Source organism: Saimiri boliviensis, chromosome 5 (genome assembly GCF_048565385.1).
Source record: "Saimiri boliviensis isolate mSaiBol1 chromosome 5, mSaiBol1.pri, whole genome shotgun sequence".
Taxonomy (NCBI): domain Eukaryota; kingdom Metazoa; phylum Chordata; class Mammalia; order Primates; family Cebidae; genus Saimiri; species Saimiri boliviensis.
In genome coordinates this window covers 22,769,262-22,789,458 of record NC_133453.1, presented here as the reverse complement: position 1 = coordinate 22,789,458, position 20,197 = coordinate 22,769,262, and the positions used below count along the sequence as shown (strand labels likewise).

The 20,197-nt window shown below is 50.9% G+C and overlaps 1 protein-coding gene across 1 annotated transcript in view; it reads left to right on the top strand.

The window, feature by feature from the left end:
- Window positions 1-20,197, top strand: part of VIL1 (villin 1) — a 36,070-nt gene that overhangs the window by 11,353 nt on the left and 4,520 nt on the right. Inside the window, exons 5-19 of the mRNA XM_003925534.3 lie at window positions 1,044-1,152; window positions 1,305-1,415; window positions 2,378-2,580; window positions 2,690-2,768; window positions 2,940-3,038; window positions 4,109-4,262; window positions 5,585-5,685; window positions 5,774-5,911; window positions 6,518-6,676; window positions 8,807-8,986; window positions 9,340-9,485; window positions 10,914-11,058; window positions 11,578-11,766; window positions 13,771-13,839; window positions 15,806-15,946. Coding sequence (XP_003925583.1) covers window positions 1,044-1,152; window positions 1,305-1,415; window positions 2,378-2,580; window positions 2,690-2,768; window positions 2,940-3,038; window positions 4,109-4,262; window positions 5,585-5,685; window positions 5,774-5,911; window positions 6,518-6,676; window positions 8,807-8,986; window positions 9,340-9,485; window positions 10,914-11,058; window positions 11,578-11,766; window positions 13,771-13,839; window positions 15,806-15,946 — 2,023 coding nt within the window. The remainder of the gene's footprint in view (window positions 1-1,043; window positions 1,153-1,304; window positions 1,416-2,377; window positions 2,581-2,689; window positions 2,769-2,939; window positions 3,039-4,108; window positions 4,263-5,584; window positions 5,686-5,773; window positions 5,912-6,517; window positions 6,677-8,806; window positions 8,987-9,339; window positions 9,486-10,913; window positions 11,059-11,577; window positions 11,767-13,770; window positions 13,840-15,805; window positions 15,947-20,197) is intronic.

Genomic DNA, 20,197 nt, shown 5'->3' with positions numbered 1-20,197 from the left:
ATGTCCTTATAGTAGAATGATTTATAATCCTTTGGATATATACCCAGTAACGGGATTGCTGGGTCAAATGGGATTTCTATTTCTAGGTCCTTGAGGAATCGCCACAGTCTTCTACAATGGTTGGACTAATTTAAACTCCCACCAACAGTGTAAAAGTGTTCCTATTTCTCCACATCCTTTCCAGCATCTGTTGTCTCCAGATATTTTAATGATCACCATTCTAACTGGCATGAGATGGTATCTCAATGTAGTTTTGATTTGCATTTCTCTAATGACCAGTGATGATGAGCATTTTTTCATAAGTTTGTTGGCCTCATGTGTGTCTTCTTTTGTAAAGTGTCTGTTCATATCCTTTGCCCACTTTTGAATGGGCTTGTTTGTTTTTTTCTTGTAAATCTGTTTTAGTTCTTTGTAGATTCTGGATATCAGCCCTTTGTCAGATGGGTAGATTGCAAAAATTTTTTCCCATTCTGTTGGTTGCCGATTCACTCTAATGACTGTTTCTTTTGCTGTGCAGAAGCTGTGGAGTTTGGTTAGGTCCCATTTGTCTATTTTGGCTTTTGCTGCCAATGCTTTTGGTGTTTTGGTCATGAAGTCCTTGCCCATGTCTATGTCCTGAATGGTTTTGCCTAGATTTTCTTCTAGGGTTTTTATGGTGTTAGGTCTTATGTTTAAGTCTTTAATCCATCTGGAGTTAATTTTAGTGCAAGGTGTCAGGAAGGGGTCCAGTTTCTGCTTTCCACACATGGCTAGCCAGTTATCCCAACACCATTTATCAAACAGGGAGTCCTTTCCCCATTGCTTGTTTTTGTTAGGTTGCAGTTTTTAAGGTTGCTGTAACTGTCAGGGTGTGCAAGGGCACGCCACAGGCCGACCTGACCGTGCAGGACTCCCTAAAGTTTGCACCCTCAGCACCTCATTCGCCTCACCTAGTCCCAGCCTGGCCCTCAGGTGGCTCCAGCTTGGCAGCCAGGACCTAGGAGAACAGGGACCAGGCACACCTCCCAGCCCACTCCCTCGGATCAGCTCACTTCTCTTTTCAGGATCCAGAAAGGCGGCGTGGCTTCCGGCATGAAGCACGTGGAGACCAACTCCTTTGATGTCCAGAGGCTGCTGCATGTCAAGGGCAAGAGGAACGTGGTAGCTGGAGAGGTAGGCAGGCCTGCTGGAGCATCTGCCAGGGCTGTGAGGCCCAGGGTGGAGGGCAGGGGCTGAGGAGGGGTGAGAGGCAGGGAGGGCTGGCCAAGATGATGGATAGTAGGTGAGCTCTGAATGGGGTCTGCACCTCCCCCGTGGCTCCCTAGGTAGAGATGTCCTGGAAGAGTTTCAACCGAGGGGATGTTTTCCTCCTGGACCTCGGGAAGCTAATCATCCAGTGGAACGGACCTGAAAGTAACCGCATGGAGAGACTCAGGGTAACCTGCCCATGCACCACACCTCCCTCTCGAATCCTAGCCTGCCCCTGCCTGCTCCTGCAAGCCCAGCACCTACCCCCGTCCTCTCCCTTTCTCCAGGCCTCTCCCAATGACTGCTGGGGACAGTGGTTGAAGGTGGATCTGTCTCCATGTGTTTGGGGCAGGCCTGCCTTGGGGTTTGCATGTGTGTGCTTGCAGCCAGTCCACTCAGATAGAATGAGTGTCTACAGTGTGGCAAAGCCTGTGCCCGGCCTTGTCGATCCAGCGGTGAATGAAACGGGCATGGGCATGCGTGTGTTTCTACTCACGGCACATTGATGCTGCGTGTGCACTGTGAGGCTGCAAGCATGTTTTGGGGCAAAGAGATTGAGTACTGTAATCCTTGGGGCGCAGCTCTCATCCTGAACTGTGGGGTCTAAGCACACATTTCCCACGCTGTCAGAACAGAAGACCCAGAAAAACTGCTCTCCCAGCTACCCTTCCCCTGGTTTCCTTACGTGGCTTAAAAGTGTGGCCCCTCGGCCGGGCGCGGTGGCTCAAGCCTGTAATACCAGCACTTTGGGAGGCCGAGGCGGGTGGATCACAAGGTCAAGAGATCAAGACCATCCTGGTCAACATAGTGAAACCCCGTCTCTACTAAAAATACAAAAAAAGTAGCTGGGCATGGTGGCACATGCCTGTAATCTGAGCTACTCAGGAGGCTGAGGCAGGAGAATTGCCTGACCCCAGGAGGGAGAGGTTGCGGTGAGCCGAGATCGCGCCATTGTACTCCAGCCTGGGTAACAAGAGCGAAACTCCATCTCAAAAAAAAAAAGTGTGGCCCCTCCAATGGGAAAAGCAGGGCAGGGGACTCAACCCTTGTGGCTGCTGTAGGTGATCCAGGCTTGCCTGGCAGGGTGTGGGGTGGCAGACACTGCCTTGTCCCCCACTCCTCCCGATGGGTCACGGTGGCCTTCCTGCAGGGCATGACTCTGGCCAAGGAGATCCGAGACCAGGAGCGAGGAGGGCGCACCTACGTAGGTGTGGTGGATGGAGAGAATGAATCGGCATCTCCGCAGCTGATGGAGGTGATGAACTACGTGCTGGGCAAGCGCCGTGAGCTGAAGGCAGCTGTGCCGGACACGGTGGTGGAGCCGGCACTCAAGGCCGCACTCAAGCTGTACCAGTGAGCACCCAGCGGGATCTTCCTGGGTGCTGGGGACTCCCCGGGGGCAGGTGCCCTGGCTGAGGGGCATGGGTGCCCTCCACATCTATGCCTTGCTTCTGTCCTGCAGTGTGTCTGACTCTGAGGGGAATCTGGTGATGAGGGAAGTCGCCACGCAGCCGCTGACGCAGAACCTGCTCAATCATGAGGTGAGAGGGTCTGGAGACCCCCAGCCCACTGCAGCCTGGCCCCCTCTCCCTCAAGGAGAAGAATTCCAGGGGGGTGGGGTGGGCGTGGGAGGGAGAGACTTTTGTGTGTGTGAGGCTGTCCCAGTCCAGCACTTCCAGCTCCATCAGACTCTTAACCTCTCCTGACTCTAGGACTGTTACATCCTGGACCAGGGGGGCCTGAAGATCTACGTGTGGAAGGGGAAGAAAGCCAATGAGCAGGAGAAGAAAGGAGCCATGAACTATGCGCTGGTAGGGGTGGGGGCCCAGGAGGAGGGCAGAGTGATGGGAGAGAGAACAGCATGGGGTGGGCAAGCAGACTCAGACCAGGGCACAGTGCCAGGCAGAGGCAGGGCAGGCTGGGAGGGGCAGGATGGGGGCTGGGCACGGCCCAATGGGAGGAGCTGAGGGACCATTCTATAGTCATCATGGGGGTTTTCTGCACGCCAGGGAGCCAACCACCAGGCAACCATGGGGCCACTGCAAGATGTGGTCTCTGACCTCCCTGCACCTGAGCTGGGTTTAGAGAAGGGAAGGAGAGCCGACACAGTGGCTCACACCTGTGATCCCAGCACTTTGGGAGGCCGAGGTGGGTGGATCACGAGGTCAGAGCTTGAGACCAGCCTGGCCAATATGGCAAAACCCTGTCTCTACTAAAAATACAAAAATTAGCTGGGCGTGGTGGCAGACACCTATAGTCCCAGCTACTCAGGAGACTGAGGCAGGAGAGAATCGCTTGAACCCGGGAGGCAGAGGTTGCAGTGAGCTGAGATCAAGTCACTGCACTCCAGCCTGGGTGACAGAGTAAGACGCCATCTCAAAAAAAAAAAAAAAAAAAAAAAAAAAGAAAGGAAGGGAAGGAGAAATGAAGGAAGGCTGGCTTCCTACAAAAGAGGATTTGATCAGCTCAGACGAGGGCCAAGTCAGAGTTTGGGGTCATTGCTGGGGCTAGAGTTGTAACCCTAACTGGCTTGGGGCCAGTGTTAGATAGGGGACTGGGTATTAGGGTTAGCATGAGGTAGGGTCACGCTAGGAGTTAGATTTGGCTTTGGGATTGAAGTCAGCGTTGGGTTTGGGTATTAGATTGAGGTCACAGTGAGGCTTGAGGCCAGTGTTAGGTTTCACGGGGTATCAGGTTTGACCTTGATGTTGGGGTCAGAGTAGGTTCGGGATTAGCATTGGCACTGGGTTTGGGTTCAGATTTGGTACCAGGAGTAGATCTGATGGTGGGTCTGGTTGGGGTTAGAGCCAGGTTTTGGCTTGCATTGGGAGTGGGGACCAGGGGAGGGGCCTAGCTTCCAGCCACCCATTTCTCTTCCCAGAACTTCATCAAAGCCAAGCAGTACCCGCCAAGCACACAGGTGGAGGTGCAAAATGACGGGGCAGAGTCGGCCGTCTTTCAGCAGCTCTTCCAGAAGTGGACCGTGCCCAACCGGACCTCAGGCCTGGGCAAAACCCACACTGTGGGCTCCGTGGGTGAGGGCCAGGCGGGGGCAGTGAGGGAGCCAGGATCCAGGGGCTAGGCCAGGAGAGCCACTTGGTCCAGCGCCTACTGTCCTTCCCCGACATGCATCTTCCACAAAGACTCTTATGCTGGCTCTGAGCTTATCCCAGTGGGTTGGGACATGGACAAACTCCAGTTGTCACAAAAAGGGAGCTGAGAGCGTCGGGCACAGTGGTGCATGCCTGTGATCCCAGCACTTTGGGAAGCCGAGGCGGGTGGATCACCTGAGGTCAGGATCCAGACCAGCCTAACAAGGCGAAACCCCATCTCTATGAAATACAAAAAAAAAAAAAAAAAAAAAAAAAAAAAAAAAGTGAAGTGTGGTGGCGCATGCCATGCCTGTAATCCCAGCTACTCGGGAGGCTGAGGCAGGAGAATCGCTTGAATTTAGGAGGCGAAGGTTGCAGGGAGCTGAGATTGTGCCATTGCACTCCAGCCTGGGCAACAAGAGTGAAACTCCATCTCAAAAAAAAAAAAAAAATCAGGGGAGCTGAGAGTGATGTTTTATTTGGGATGGGGTTGGGCCTCCCTGGAAACCAAATAGCTTCAGCCTCTTACCAGCCAGTATTTGCTGAGAGCAAGCTTGGTGCCTGGCAGCTGGGAGAGGAGGAACGAAAATGTGTAGCCCTTATCATCACAGAGCTGCCTCCTGAGCTGGGAGACAAGGTCAAGGCTTGAAGTCTGAATGCTGCAGGGGTCAGGACGGAGTAGGTAGTAAAGCCACAGCCTTGCTCTTGTGCCTCTCCTGGCTCCCTGGGAGGCACTGAGGAAGCAGGAATCCGAGAAGCAGGGAAATACGGTTCTCTACTGTAGCCGTGGCACATTCTATGCAACCAGGTAAACTACTGAATCGCTCTTGCTTCGGTTTCCTCATCTGAAAATGCGTCTAAGAATTGTAGCCGCCTTGCCGGGCGCGGTGGCTCAAGCCTGTAATCCCAGCGCTTTGGGAGGCCGAGGCGGGTGGATCACGAGGTCAAGAGATCGAGACCATCCCGGTCAACATAGTGAAACCCCGTCTCTACTAAAAATACAAAAAATTAGCTGGGCGTGGTGGCGCGTGCCTGTAATCCCAGCTACTCAGGAGGCTGAGGCAGGAGAATTGCCTGAGCCCAGGAGGCGGAGGTTGCGGTGAGCCGAGATGGCTCCATTGCACTCCAGCCTGGGTAACAAGAGCGAAACTCCGTCTCAAAAAAAAAAAAAAAAAAAAAGAATTGTAGCCGCCATTCAGGGCTGTTGTGAGGACCTGAGGGACCTCTGCTGGTGACAATGGGCGTCATGATTTCTCCCACTCTAGCCAAGGTGGAGCAGGTGAAGTTCGATGCCTCGTCCATGCACGTCCAGCCTCAGGTGGCTGCCCAGCAGAAGATGGTGGATGATGGGAGTGGGGACGTGCAGGTATGTCGGGGCAGAGAGGCCCGTGCTGGGTGGAGCAGGGATGGTGGAGCCTGTTCTGGACCTCACCCTGGCCTGATACTGGCCCCAGGTGTGGCGCATTGAGGACCTAGAGCTGGCACCTGTGGATTCCAAGTGGCTAGGCCACTTCTACGGGGGCGATTGCTACCTGCTGCTCTACACCTACCTCATCGGCGAGAAGCAGCACTACCTACTTTACATCTGGCAGGTCAGGTCCCGCCCTGTCCTACCTAGAGCACAGCTGGCTTAGCTCCACCTTGTACATACTCCTGCTAAGTGGCCATCACCCTTGGGTTGAATTCCTCTGGGGATGGGGAGCTCACCCCTTCAAGATGGACTGCTTTGGCTACGAGGGCCCACTAGTACCCCATTCACAGCCCTTTTCCTTTTGGCTCTGTGAGTCTCCCTTCCAATTTTAATTGCCTTCTGCACATTCTTGTCACCTGCTCTGCCCGTGGGTTTTTGTGTCTAGATGGGAGGGAGCGGGTAGGTGCTGGGAGTGAGGGGTGTGGGGCCTGTGATGCTTCCTTGAGGGAGGAGCAGAAAGGAGAGGAGGAAGTTCGGGGTCAAGGCTGTGGTTGCAGGTAGGCCAGGGCTGGGCTGGGTCTGGGAAAGAATTAGGTTTGAGGTTGAGGTCAGAACTGAGGTCTGGGTCAGATCAGGGTTGTGGCTGTTTCACAGCGGAGTTTGGTGGGGAGGACAATTGGGTTTGGAACCAGATTAGAATTGGGGATGAAGTTGTTGCTGAGGCTGAGGATGGGGTCAGAATTGGGGGCTGACCCTATCCCACTCACTGCCTCCTGCTCATCCCCAGGGTGCCCAGGCCAGCCAAGATGAAATTGCAGCATCGGCTTATCAAGCCGTCATCCTTGACCAGAAGTACAATGGTGAACCAGTCCAGATCCGGGTCCCAATGGGCAAGGAGCCGCCTCATCTTATGTCCATCTTCAAGGGACGCATGGTTGTCTATCAGGTATGGCTCCTGAACTGAGGCGAGACAGGCATCCAGGAGATGGGGAAGGGGATGGGTGGTGAAGGCAGGGCTTGGGGTGAAGCCTGTTCTTCGTAGGAGACTACCCTGGAGGCTTCTATCACCTATGTGTAACTGGTAATAGAAACAACCCATTTGGTTACTTTAGAAATATGTGTAATTGAGCCGGGTGCAGTGGCTCACGTCTGTAATCCCAGCACTTTCGGAGACTGAGGTGGGTGAATCACCTGAGGCCAGGAGTTCAAGACCAGCTTAGCCAACATGGTGAAACCCCCGTCTCTACAAAAACACAAAAATTAGCCGGGCATGATGGCTGGTGCCTGTAATCTCAGCTACCGAGATCATGCCATTGCTCTCCAGCCTAGGTGACAGAGTGAGACTCCATCTCAAAAAGATAAATCATATATATATATACACACGTGTATATATTACGTATATATATACATATACGTATATATACATATATGTATGTGTATATATGCACGTGTGTATATATACATATGTGTGTATAATGTGTGTATATACATATATGTATATATACATGTGTATGTATATATATAGGTATACATACACATATATACGTATTTACGTGTATACGTGTATATATATGTATATATGTGTATACATACACGTATATATATACATATACACATATATATGTGTGTGTATATATATCTATGGCCAGGCACAGTGGCTCACACCTATAATCCCAGCATTTTGAGAAGCCGAGGTGGGTGGGCCACCTGAGGTCAGGAGTTCAAGACCAGTTTGACCAACATGGTAAAACCCTGTCTCTATTAAATACAAAAATTAGCCAGGCGTGGTGGCGCATGTCTGTAATCCCAGCTACTTGGGAGGCTGAGGCAGGAGAACTACTTGAACCCGGGAGGTGGAGGTGGCAGTGAGCTGAGATTGTGCCACTGCACTCCAGCCTGAGCAACAAGAATGAAACTCCGAGAGAGAGAGAGAGAGAGAGAGAGAGAGAGAGAGAGAGAGAGAAGGGAGGGAGGAAGGAGGAAGGAAGGAAGATGTGTAATGAGCATTCACCATGTGCAAGTACTGCCTGCCCTCTACACTCCAACTCCTTAAATCCTTTACATAAAAAAGAAGATATTTTGGCTAGATTTGCCTAAATGATGCACCTGTGCAAACTGCATTGGTACCTTCCAACAAAATGAAATAGACATCTAATGCAACTATTTAAGGAAGAATCTGCCTATTGAGCACCTGAAACACACCGTCCTTTGCAAGTCCCCAAGCAAGGAGAACGGCACGTTAATACGGTTTATCATCTTGTTGGCTGGAGTACAATAATCTGGGAATGCCGTAGAGTTTATGGGCAGGAGGGGAATTGGAGGAGACATTTGTCTTGACATTTGGGTCAGAGTTGAGGAGTTTAGCAGAGGTAAATGGAGGGCATGCAATGCAGGGGCACAGCAAGGACAGGGACCCGGGGAGAGGCTCCATGGGGAACGTCAGAAGCCTGATGGAGCTGCCTGGGTGCGGGGCTAACACCTGTATTCCCAGCACTTTGGGAGGCGGAGGCAGGTGGATCTCCTGCGGTCAGGAGTTTGAGACCAGCCTGGTCAACATGGTGAACCCTGAACCCCCGTCTGTACTAAAGATACAAAAATTAGCCAGGCGTAGTGGCACACACCTGTAGTCCCAGGTACTTGGGAGGCTGAGGCAGGAAAATTGCTTGAACCTGGGAGGCAGTGAGCCAAGATCACACCATTGCACTCCAGCCTGGGCAACAGAGCAAGATTTTTGTCTTTAAAAAAAGCCTGGCAAAGCTAAGCTGGAGGGTGGCAGCAGCAATGTCTGCAAAGGCAGTCTGCATCTTCGTCCTGCGGGGGCCTTCGAAGGCACCGCTGGGGAGCTGGGCTTTAGGGTATAAGCAATGGGGACTCACTGAATGTTTTTGAGCAGAGAATCACCATGATACGAGCAATGTTTTAGAAAGACCTGATGACGGAGCATCAGAGGAGCTGCCGGGCAGGCTGCCCCGCCCTACCCTCTCCCTCTCGGGTTCTTTGTTCCCCTCTGTTCCCTCATCATCATCTTTACTAAGTGACTCCTGTCTCTCTCCCTGCCTTCTCCCCTCACTTGCAGGGAGGCACCTCCCGAGGTTACAACCTGGAGTCTGGGCCCTCCACACGGCTGTTCCAGGTCCAGGGAACCAGAGCCAACAACACCAAGGCCTTTGAGGTCTCAGCGCGGGCCAGTTCCCTCAATTCCAATGATGTCTTTGTCCTCAAGACGCAGTCCTGCTGCTACCTATGGTGTGGGAAGGTGTGTTCAGGGCCTGGAGGCCTCCCCATCCCTAAGTGGGTCCTGGGAGTCCCCCAGTTATACAGCAGTCCTCGGTATTCGTACAGAGATTCTCCTTTAATCTCTGTAAGAACAACGCACTGCCTCTTAGAGTCCCTTGGCCACCCTTGAAAGACTCTCTAGTTTTCTCTGCTATTCTCTGGAATGTTAAGGACAGAGGAGAGCATGGAATTGTCCCTGTGTGCCCTATATACACAGGGTGGGTCCTGACCCAGGCGAGCCTTCTTAGACCCCGGAACTCTGGGCGGTGAATGTGGTAGGAGGGTGGAGGTAAGGGCAGCACTAGAAATTGGCCAACCCCTTTGTTTTCCCAGGGCTGTAGTGGAGACGAGCGGGAGATGGCCAAGATGGTTGCTGACACCATCTCCCGGACAGAGAAGCAAGTGGTGGTGGAAGGGCAGGAGCCAGCCAACTTCTGGATGGCCCTGGGCGGGAAGGCTCCCTATGCCAACACCAAGAGGTAACTCCCAGGTCCCCCCGCCTCCAGGTTACCAAGGTAGGGGAGCCTCCAGCACCACTATCCCCATACCCAGAGCCCACAGCAGGCATGGACTGAGGACTCTATGTCAGGCACTGTGCCAGGCCTCCAGGGCTACAAGATGAATAAAGGCTAACCCACGCCCTTGGAGCCCCTTGGCACAGGGGCTGTGTCTGTACTGCTCACTACAGTATGCCCAGGACCTGGTGGGGTTTTCCTTGGCAAAGGGAATTCATGGCCATAGGAGGCAGCTCAAAGAGAGGGGCAGGGCTACAGGTTTGCCTTTCGGTAAGAAGGTGCCAGAGCCCAGCCTGCCTTTAGGTCTTGAGACAGGCCTGGGATGCTGAGGAGCACAAGCCACAAGCCCTCTTTCAAAAAGTTTTGTTTTGTTGTGTTTTTATGACAGAGTCTAGCTCTGTCGCCCAGGCTGGAGTGCAGTGGCGCAATCTCAGCTCACTGCAGCTTCTGCCTCCCGGGTTCCAGCAATTCTCCTGCCCCAGCCTCCTGGGTAACTGGGATTACAGGTGCCTACCACCATGCCTGGGTAATTTTCGTATTTTTGGTTTTTTTCTTTTCTTTTAAAGATGGGGTTTCACTATGTTGGTCAGGCTGGTCTTGAACTCCCAACCTCAGGTGATCCACCCACCTTGGCCTCCAAAGCGCTTGTATTACAGGCGTGAGCTACCACACCTGGCCCAATTTTTGTATTTTTAGTAGAGACAGAGTTTCACCATGTTGGTCAGGCTGGTCTTGAACTCCTGACCTCAGGTAATCCACCTACCACAGACTCCCAAAGTGCTAGGATTACAGGCAGGAGTCACTGTGCCTGGTCCGATCTCGGCTTACTGCAGCCTCTGCCTCCCAGGTTCAAGCAATTCTCCTGCCTCAGCCTCCCGAGTAGCTGGAATTATAGGTGTGCCCCACCACGCCCAGCTAATTTTTGTATTTTTAGTAGAGACGGGGTTTCACCCTGTTGGCAGGACGGTCTCCATCTCTTGACCTTGTGATCTGCCCACCTCAGCCTCCCAAAGTGCTGGGATTACAAGCGTGAGCCACCTTGCCCGGCCTCAAGTGGTTTTTCTAGAGAATATCCATGATCCACTAGTCCCTAGTTCAAAAGCAAAAGGGCTTGTACTGCCGTAGCAGCAGGAGGGATGGAGGGAAGACATCAGGAAGAACTTCCTAACAAGGCTCTGCAAAAGCCACTGAAATGCATGTCCAGAAAGCAGTGGGAATTTCTCCCTCAGAGCACTCTTGGAATGAGAGGGGACCCTTTTGTCAATCAGAAGACTGGGCATTTTGCTGGAGATGGCCTTTCCACGCCCGAGTCCCTCCCTCAGAGTTCTGTGTCCTCGATTCTCCTTTGCCACACCTCCCTTCTGCCAGTACAATCTTCTCTCCATCCTGCAGACTACAGGAAGAAAACCTGGTCATCACCCCCCGGCTCTTTGAATGTTCCAACCAGACCGGGCGCTTCCTGGCCACAGAGATCCCCGACTTCAATCAGGACGACTTGGAAGAGGATGATGTGTTCCTACTAGATGTCTGGGACCAGGTAGGACTGAGGGCCTGGGCACCCCCCTTTCCCAGCCACCTCAATCTCCAGGGCCAAAAAAGAGTGGCTTTAGGGTTAGATAAGTGTGAACATTTTCTTGGCCCTCATGTAATTTCTGCCTGGAAATGGTATTATGAACGCCAGGAGCATAAGAAAGAAGGGAGGTAGGGAGGAACGTACTCAGAGGGGCTGCAGGGAAGAATGCATTCTCTCCCAAAGTCCTATTAACTTCACATGGCAGCAGGAGTGTTTTTGAGAATCCTGAGCTTTAGACAATCTAGGAGTCACACATTTGCAGAATATCCAAGTACAAGTCATCTGTCCAACCTCATAATTTCCCAGATACAAATTCAAGGCCAGTTGGTGCCTGCCCTAGGTCATTTGGCTGGTAGTGGTAGAGTCAGGGTCAGGGTCAGGGTCAGGGTCAGGGTCAGGGCTTCACTGTTGGACAACTGAGGCAGATCCCTGGAGGCCAGGGAAGACAGGAAGGACGGTCTGACTTCCTGGGTTTCTCAACAGGTCTTCTTCTGGATTGGGAAACATGCCAACGAGGAGGAGAAGGCGGCTGCAGCAACCACAGTGCAGGAATACCTCAAGACCCATCCCAGCGGGCGTGACCCCGAGACCCCCATCATTGTGGTGAAGCAGGGACACGAGCCCCCCACCTTCACAGGCTGGTTCCTGGCTTGGGATCCCTTCAAGTGGAGTGTGAGTGGCCTCATCCCAGCACGTCCTGCTCTAGCCTTGCCTGGAGAGCAGGCTGACTCCCCAAGGCCTCTCTGTCCCTTGGGGACATACGACCTGCTGATTTAGAAAGTGGTCAGAGGAGGCTTCGAATAGAAAGTAAGGCTGCATGAAGGCCGTTAGGCTTCCTGGTGAGGGAGAGGGAAGAAGTCTATCAAAAACCAAGACTAATTATAGTGCCTTGTTTGCATGCTACATTTAGAGTGAAGCTGCTGGATAGTATAGGTAAGAAACGTGGCCGGGCGCGGTGGCTCAAGCCTGTAATCCCAGCACTTTGGGAGGCCGAGGCGGGTGGATCACGAGGTCGAGAGATCGAGACCATCCTGGTCAACATGGTGAAACCCCGTCTCTACTAAAAATACAAAAAATTAGCTGGGCATGGTGGCACATGCCTGTAATCCCAGCTACTCAGGAGGCTGAGGCAGGAGAATTGCTTGAACCCAGGAGGCGGAGGTTGCGGTGAGCCGAGATCGCACATTGCACTCCAGCCTGGGTAACAAGAGCGGAACTCCGTCTCAAAAAAAAAAAAAAAAAAAAAAGAAACGTACCAATTACGTAAAATTAAACGCAGTTCAAAATTCAGTTTGTCACTAGCCACATGTGGCAGGCGGCTGCTGCGTCGGGCAGTGCGAGGAGAATGTTCTCATCGCAGCAACACGGCGGACCCTCAGTGCCAGCTGAAACACGTCGGTTCTAAAGAACTGACAAACGTCTTCCTGGTGCTAAATTCTAAGCGAAAAGCAAAATAGGTCATGTGTGTGGTCCTTCCCTGAGGGATGGTGTGCCAGGCTCCCCCGGGGCATTTCTCAAGCTGGCTCCACACACAAGCAGGCGGCAGATCCTCCAAAAGGAACTCCAGCAAAGGTTTTCTGTTGGAAGAAGCCCAGAGTGAGGCCTGGCCTGGTGGCTCTGGGTGCTCTAAATTGGCCTAACAGATGAGTTTAGGGATACAGAAAGCTTAATTTCCTTAAATCTGTTTTGTTGTTGTTGTTGTTGTTGTTTTTAATTTTAAATTCTGCAGTTAGATGGTCTGAATTTAAGTCTTTTTTTTTTTTTTTTTTTTTTTTTTTTGAGACGGAGTTTCGCTCTTGTTACCCAGGCTGGAGTGCAATGGCGCGATCTCGGCTCACCGCAACCTCCGCCTCCTGGGTTCAGGCAATTCTCCTGCCTCAGCCTCCTGAGTAGCTGGGATTACAGGCACGTGCCACCATACCCAGCTAATTTTTTGTATTTTTAGTAGAGACGGTGTTTCACCACGTTGACCAGGATGGTCTCGATCTCTCGACCTCGTGATCCACCTGCCTTGGCCTCCCAAAGTGCTGGGATTACAAGCTTGAGCCACCGCGCCCGGCCTGAATTTAAGTCTTGAGGATGGATTCAAACAATTCTCAAGACAGCAAATCGAGATGCCAGGTTTTCTCAGGCCACTTCAGTTATCACCCTTCCCTCACCTCCAGTGTGCGCTGGCTTCCTCCTCAGCCTCATTCATTCGTTCACTCATTCATTCAGCATAAGTGTGCTCCAGGATATGGAGATGGGACTCCTCAGAGAGCCCATGGTCCCTTCACTCCTCTGTGGCAGGGCTCCCTTGTAGAATCTGGGGAGACCCCACTGCCAGAAGCCCTCCATTCCCCGGAGCCTACATAGCCTAGGCAGGGTTCTCCACACTGCCTGTGGGTGCTTGCACCGGCCCAGGCAGATGGGAGCAGATCCTCCCCATCCCCACATCAGGCTGAGCTGGGACAAATACAGCCTGCCCTGCCCTTTTCTGATCTGGCAGCCCCTCTGGTCCCAACCTCACCATTTAATCTCCTTTTTCAGGGACCCTCCTCCAGACTCAGCCTAGTATCCTCTTTCGTTTCCTGAAGGCCTCAGACCAGCCTTCTTTCCATTCCTCAAGGAAAATGGCTTCTCATCCATCCCCTCTGCTGTGACCCAGCTCTAATCTGTTACTTACTTTATATGCAGAACACAAAATCCTATGAGGACCTGAAGGTGGAGCTCGGCAACTCTAGAGACTGGAGCCAGATCACTGCTGTGAGTCCGGGGCAGGGTGGCAGGGCCCTGCTGTGGCCAGCTGGTGGTCAGGCCTGTGGGAGCCAAGAATGCTGCAGAGAAGACACCAGTGTCCCGTGCTTTCCCTCCTGTTTCTCCCCACTTCTCTTTCTTCTTGCTGTTTGATTCCAGTGCCTCTAGTGGTTTTGTTTCCTCAATTTCCTAGTAAAATGATTCTTTTTTTTTTGAGACATAGTTTCACTCTGCCTCCCAGGCTGGAGTGCAGTGGTGATCTTGGCTCACTGCAACCTCCATCTCCAGGGTTCAAGTGAGTCTCATGCCTCAACCTCCCAAGTAGCTGGGATTACAGGTGCATGCCACCATACCCGGCTAATTTTTGTATTTTTAGTAAAGATGGGGTTTCACCATGTTGGCCAGGCTGGTCTTGTTCAAGATCAAGTGATCCACCTGCCTTGGCCTCCCAAAGTGCTGGGATTCCAGGCATGAACCACCAAACCCAGCCTGGTTCTCAAGTTTTATCATACATGGAGTCTGGGAGATGGAGGGCAGAGAGTGATGGGAAAGCATATTAAAATACAGATTCCAAGGCCCCGTTCCCAAAGATTCTGGTTTACAGACTTAGGGTTGACACCTAGGAACCTGCATCTTTTAAATCTTATTTTAAAAAGGTAATTTCATGTAGTCAATGGACTACACGTGAAGAAATAGAAATCACCACCCTTGGGGTCCCTTCTTGGTAGAATAACTGCAACTCCTTTGGTCTTTCAGTGAGTTAACAGAAATGTATTTAGGCCGGGTGTGGTGGCTCACACCTGTAATTCCAGCACTTTGGGAGGCAGAGGCGGGTGGCTTACTTGAGTCTAGGAGTTTGAGACTAGTCTTGGCAATATGGGGAAACCCCATCTTCATTTAAAAAAACCCAGCCAGGCGTGGTGTGTGCACCTGTGGTCCTAGCTACTGAAGAGGCTGAGGTAGGAGGTTGGTTTGAGCCCAGGAGGCAGAGGTTGCAGTGAACTGAAATTGTGCCACTGCATTCCAGCCTGGGCAATAGAGCCAGACCCCATCACAAAAAAACAACCCTCTTCCCCCAAAAAACCTGAAAAGAAATGTATTTAGCCTTTAGACCTTGGTTATGGGAATATGAAATCAAAACCTTTGCTTTGAGATGCTCACAGGCTTATAGAGGGAAGAAGACAGAGCTAACTCTGAGGAATGTGTCCAAAACTCAAGAACACGTTCACAAGCACACTGTGGTATAATCAACAGATGGTTGAAACCTGTGGCACTCACTAACCCCTTCTTGGTAGACTGACAGTGCACACTTGCATGTATAGATAGGTTAAGGTGAAGTGAATTTATTGATGACAGTTTCACAACAGATAAGAGAGACAGGGTCATAAATATCCAGGCTAGATCTCAAACTCTGGAGGAAGACATGGGGAAGTTAATGAGTCATTAAGAAAAGACTCATTTTCCACTAATGGACTTTGATCAGAACAGACCACTAAGCTCTATGTTGTGGGTTTTTTTGTTTTTGTTTTTTTGAGGAGTCTCTCTCTGCCACCCAGGCTGGAGTGTAGTGGTGCAATCTCAGCTCTCTGCAACGTCCACCTCCCAGGTTCAAATGATTCTCCTGCCTCAGCTAATCCTGAGTAGCTGGGATTACAGGTGCCTGCCACCATGCATAGCAAATTTTTGTATTTTTAGTGGAGACGAGGTTTCATCATGTTGGCCTGGCTGGTCTTGAACTCCTGACCTCAAGTGATCCATCCACCTCGGCTCCCAAAGTGTTGGGATTACAGGTGTGAGCCACCGTGCCTGGCCTATGTTGTGTTCTTATAAGTGTGTGTGTGGCAGGGTTGGGTGGGACATGGGAGGCTTCTTGAAGGTGGTGCCCTAGAATCAATGTTGACTTCAGACAGAAAGGCAGCCTGGGAGGTAGCTGCGCACCAGCTAAAGTAACCAATGGTTTCCTTTTCTTCCCTAGGAGATCACAAGCCCCAAAGTGGACGTGTTCAATGCTAACACCAACCTCAGTTCTGGGCCTCTGCCCATCTTCCCCCTGGAGAAGCTAGTGAATAAGCCTGTAGAGGAGCTCCCTGAGGGTGTAGACCCCAGCAGGAAGGAGGTAGGTCAGACTCTCAAAGGAGGACAAAGAAATCCATTTGTTGGACCACCGTAGTTGATGCCCAGATTTGGCCCTGTAGGTAACTAGGTGCTGGGGATGCCCTGGTAAACAAGACAGATGAGATTCTGCCTTCATGCCAGCTTACCTCCCAGGAGGAGAGAGACCAGAGAAGCCTGGTTCCACTATGATTTAATTTCAGGGTTAAGTGCCAGAAAGGTGAAGTATAGGAGCTGTGAAGGTATTACAAACAAGGCTGGGTGTGGTGGCTCATGCTTATAATCCCAGCACTTTGGGAGGCGGAGGCAGGTGGATCACCTGAGGTCAGGAGTTCAAGACAAGACTGACCAATATGGTGAAACCCCATCTCTACTAAAAATACAAAAATTAGCCAGGCTTGGTGGCACATGCCAATAATCCCAGCTAGTTGGGAGGCTGAGACACAAGAATTTCTTGAACCCAGGAGGTGGAGTAAGACTGTCTCAAAAAAAAAAAAAAAAAAAAAAAAAAGGATTACAAGCAGGAGCCTGATGTAGTCGGATTTCCTTCTGAAAGGTGAATAGGAATTATTGAGGCAATGTAAGTTATTTTTGGACAGGGACCTGAAGGGACAGCTAACATGAAGCCCAAAGGCAGGGAATAAACATGGGGGCAAAATTGCAAGATGGCCAGAGTGGCTGCAGTGTGCAGAGCCAGGGAGGGAGGCCAGGCTGAACTGGCAGTGCCTTCTACCCCAAGTTAAGGATCCTATCATGTATCCTGACAGTGAAGGGGAATCATAATGGTTGAAATAGCAGAGCGACAGATTTACATTAAAAAAAAAAAAATTAGCCGGGTGCGGTGGCTCAAGCCTGTAATCCTAGCACTTTGGGAGGCCGAGGCGGGTGGATCACGAGGTCGAGAGATCGAGACCATCCTGGTCAACATGGTGAAACCCCGTCTCTACTAAAAATACAAAAAAAACTAGCTGGGCGTGGTGGCGCGTGCCTGTAATCCCAGCTACTCAGGAGGCTGAGGCAGGAGAATTGCCTGAGCCCAGGAGGCGGAGGTTGCGGTGAGCCGAGATCGCGCCATTGCACTCCAGCCTGGGTAACAAGAGCGAAACTCCGTCTCAAAAAAAAAAAAAAAAAAAAATTACTGTCTGGGTGTGGTGGCTCAGGCCTGTAATCCCAGCACTTTGAGAGGCTGAGGTGGGTGGATCACCTGAGGTCAGGAGTTCAAGACCAGCCTGGCCAACATGGTGAAACCATGTCTCTACTAAAATTATAAAAATAGCTGGGTGTGGTGGCACGTGCTTGTAATCACAGCTACTTGGGAGGCTGAGGCAGGAAAATCACTTGAACTCGGGAGGTGGAGGTTGCAATGGGCCGAGATTGTGCCATTGTACTCCAGCCTGGGTGACAAGAGTAAAACTCCATCTCAAAGTTAAAAAAAACATTATAGCTGCTCATTCAACAATAGTCTGGAAGGTGGCAAGAGCAGCCATAGGAACACCAGTTAGGAGAGAAGCATAGCTGCTCCCAGGCCGACTGGTAGGTGGGAACCTAGAACAGGTCATAGTGGAGGAGGTGGAGAGAAACATTTAGGAGGTAAAATCAATGATATTTGGTAATTACTGGATAAAGAGTGTGAGAGGGCAGAAAGTAGCATCATTCTCCAAGACAGAAAACAGGATCAGGCTGAGCTCAGGGGAAGATGATCATGAGTTCAGTGGTAGCTACCTCCTTTGAGGTTTAGATACACGTTCAGTGGACAGGCAATTCAGAGGAACACCATGGCAGAGATATAAATTTAAGACTCATCAGCAAAAAAAAAAAAGAAAAAAAAAAAGGACTCATCAGCACATGGTCCATCTGGTAACTGTGGTTAGCACAGCAAGAATTTGTTCAAAACACTTTGAATGTGTGGGGAATGGAGGTTGGGGCTAGACACTTTTCTTTTTTTTGAGATTAGGGTCTTGCTTTGTTGTCCAGGCCGAGTGCAGTTGCAGTCTTGGCTTACTGCAGCCTCAACTTCCTGGGCTCAGCCTCCCAAAGTGTTGGAATTTCAGATGTGAGCCACTGCACCCAGCCTAAGAACACATTTCTTTCTTTCTTTCTTTTTTTATTTTGAGAAGGAGTTTCGTTCTTGTTACCCAGGCTGGAGTGCAATGGCGCGATCTCGGCTCACCGCAACCTCCGCCTCCTGGGTTCAGGCAGGAACCTGCCTCAGCCTCCTGAGTGGCTGGGATTACGGGCACGTGCCACCATGCCCAGCTAATTTTTTGTATTTTTAGGAGAGACGGGGTTTCACCATGTTGACCAGGATGGTCTCAATCTCTTGACCTTGTGACCCATCCACCTCGGCCTCCCAAAGTGCTGGGATTACAGGCTTGAGCCACCGCGCCCGGCCCCCAGAACACATTTCTAATACTCATTGCCACTTCATGAAGCTCCACAATAGACTGCCAATCTAGTTTAGGGGTATTGAGTGGAGAGATAACATACTCTGTATGATAAGTCAAAAGTAGTCTTACAAATGAATCGAGAGATCTACAGAAGAGAGATACTTAGTGTCTCTCTCAGAAAGTCTGCTAAGGGTTTCGTCTCAATATTTGTATAAGTGTTTTGTTCCCAGAGAATTTCAATCCTGCCTTTTACTTTAGAGAGCACATTCCTATGTTCTCTCCTGGATTCTCCCATCTGTGAAGTTGCTAGGAGGGTAGGAGGCACATGTGTCTTCACGGTAACAGTGGGATGATGATCCCGGTACAATGATGAGCTAAGCCCAGCCTTGGTATGTAGTATTCAGCAAATGAAAACTGTTATTATTGCCTGTTCTCTACCTGAGAAAACTGAGGTCCAGAGAGATGAACTGACTTGCCTAATGTTACCAGTTAGTTGCAAAGCCAGAGCAAGAACCAGGCCTTCGGAGTCCCACTGTTACCATCATGCTATGCAGCACAAAGGAGGTATTTTTTTTTTTTTTTTTTTTTTGAGATGGAGTCTCATTTTGTCACCCAGGCTGGTGTGCAGTGGCACGATCTTGGCTCACTGCAAACTCCACCTCCCTGATTCAAGCAATTCTCCTGTCTCAACCTCCCAAGTAGCTGAGATTACATGCCTGGCTATTTTTTTTTTTTTTAATTTTCGGTAGAGACAACGTTTCACCAGATTGGTCAGGCTGGTCTCAAACTCCTGACCTCAGTGATCCACCCACCTCCACCTCCCAAAGTGCCGGGATTACAGGTGTGAGCCACTGTGCCTGGACTGTGGCTGATTTTTTAATCATGGAAGTAGTATATATTCTTGTGGGAGAGCTGAGTTTTTAGTGTCACATAGGGAGTGTAGGAAAGGTTTTCAGACCTCTCTAGCTGCTCCACTCTTGCAAGGTGAACCAGTGACAACAGCGGGCTGGTAGGTCTGGCTGCAGGCAAAGCAAGATGATAATCTAAGTATTTGCGCACTGATGAGTAAACAACAGGGAGGCGGATGTGGGCATGGGTGTGGCTGGTAATCAGCTGGCAGGACTGCAGGGTTCAAGAACAGGACCAGTGGAAAGACAAAAGTCCACTAGGATGGGTAGTCCCTGCTATCTAGCCTGAGGGGTCAGAGTCCAGTAGTCTTGACAAAGCTGAAGAGCCAGCCTGGCTGGACCAGAGAGAGTACAGACCCAGAACATAGCAGCCACAGCTGTGATGAAACTGGGGGGAGGGTGCTACATACAGATTTGGGGTATGGCAGCTGTTCCCCATCCACTGATGTCCAAATCATTCAAATTTACTCTCTCCTTCCAAAACCAACCATTCACTGAACGCGGTGGCTCATGACTGTAATCCCAGCACTTTGGGAGGCCAAAGCAGGCAGATTGTTTTGCTTGAGCCCAGGACTTTGAGACCAGCCTGGGAAACGAAGTGAGACACTGTCTACAAAAAAAATACAAAAATTAGCTTCGTGCGGTGGCCTGCATCTGTAGTCCAAGCTACCGGGGAGGCTGAGCTGGGAAGACTGCTTGAGCCCAGGAGACTGGGGCTGCAGGTGATCTGTGATCATGTCACCACACTCCAGCCTGGGTGACAGAGCGGGACCCTGTCTCAAACCCCCCCAAAACAAAATGAACCCCCAAACTAAAACCAGGCATTCCACTACCCTGCCTCGGGGAGTGAGGAAGGCTTCCAGGAACTTTAAGGAGAGAATGCCCAGGGTCAGAGGCAAATCTAATGCCAGTTTAGAGAACTGGAGCATCAGACATCCCTGAGCTTGAAATCCATCTATG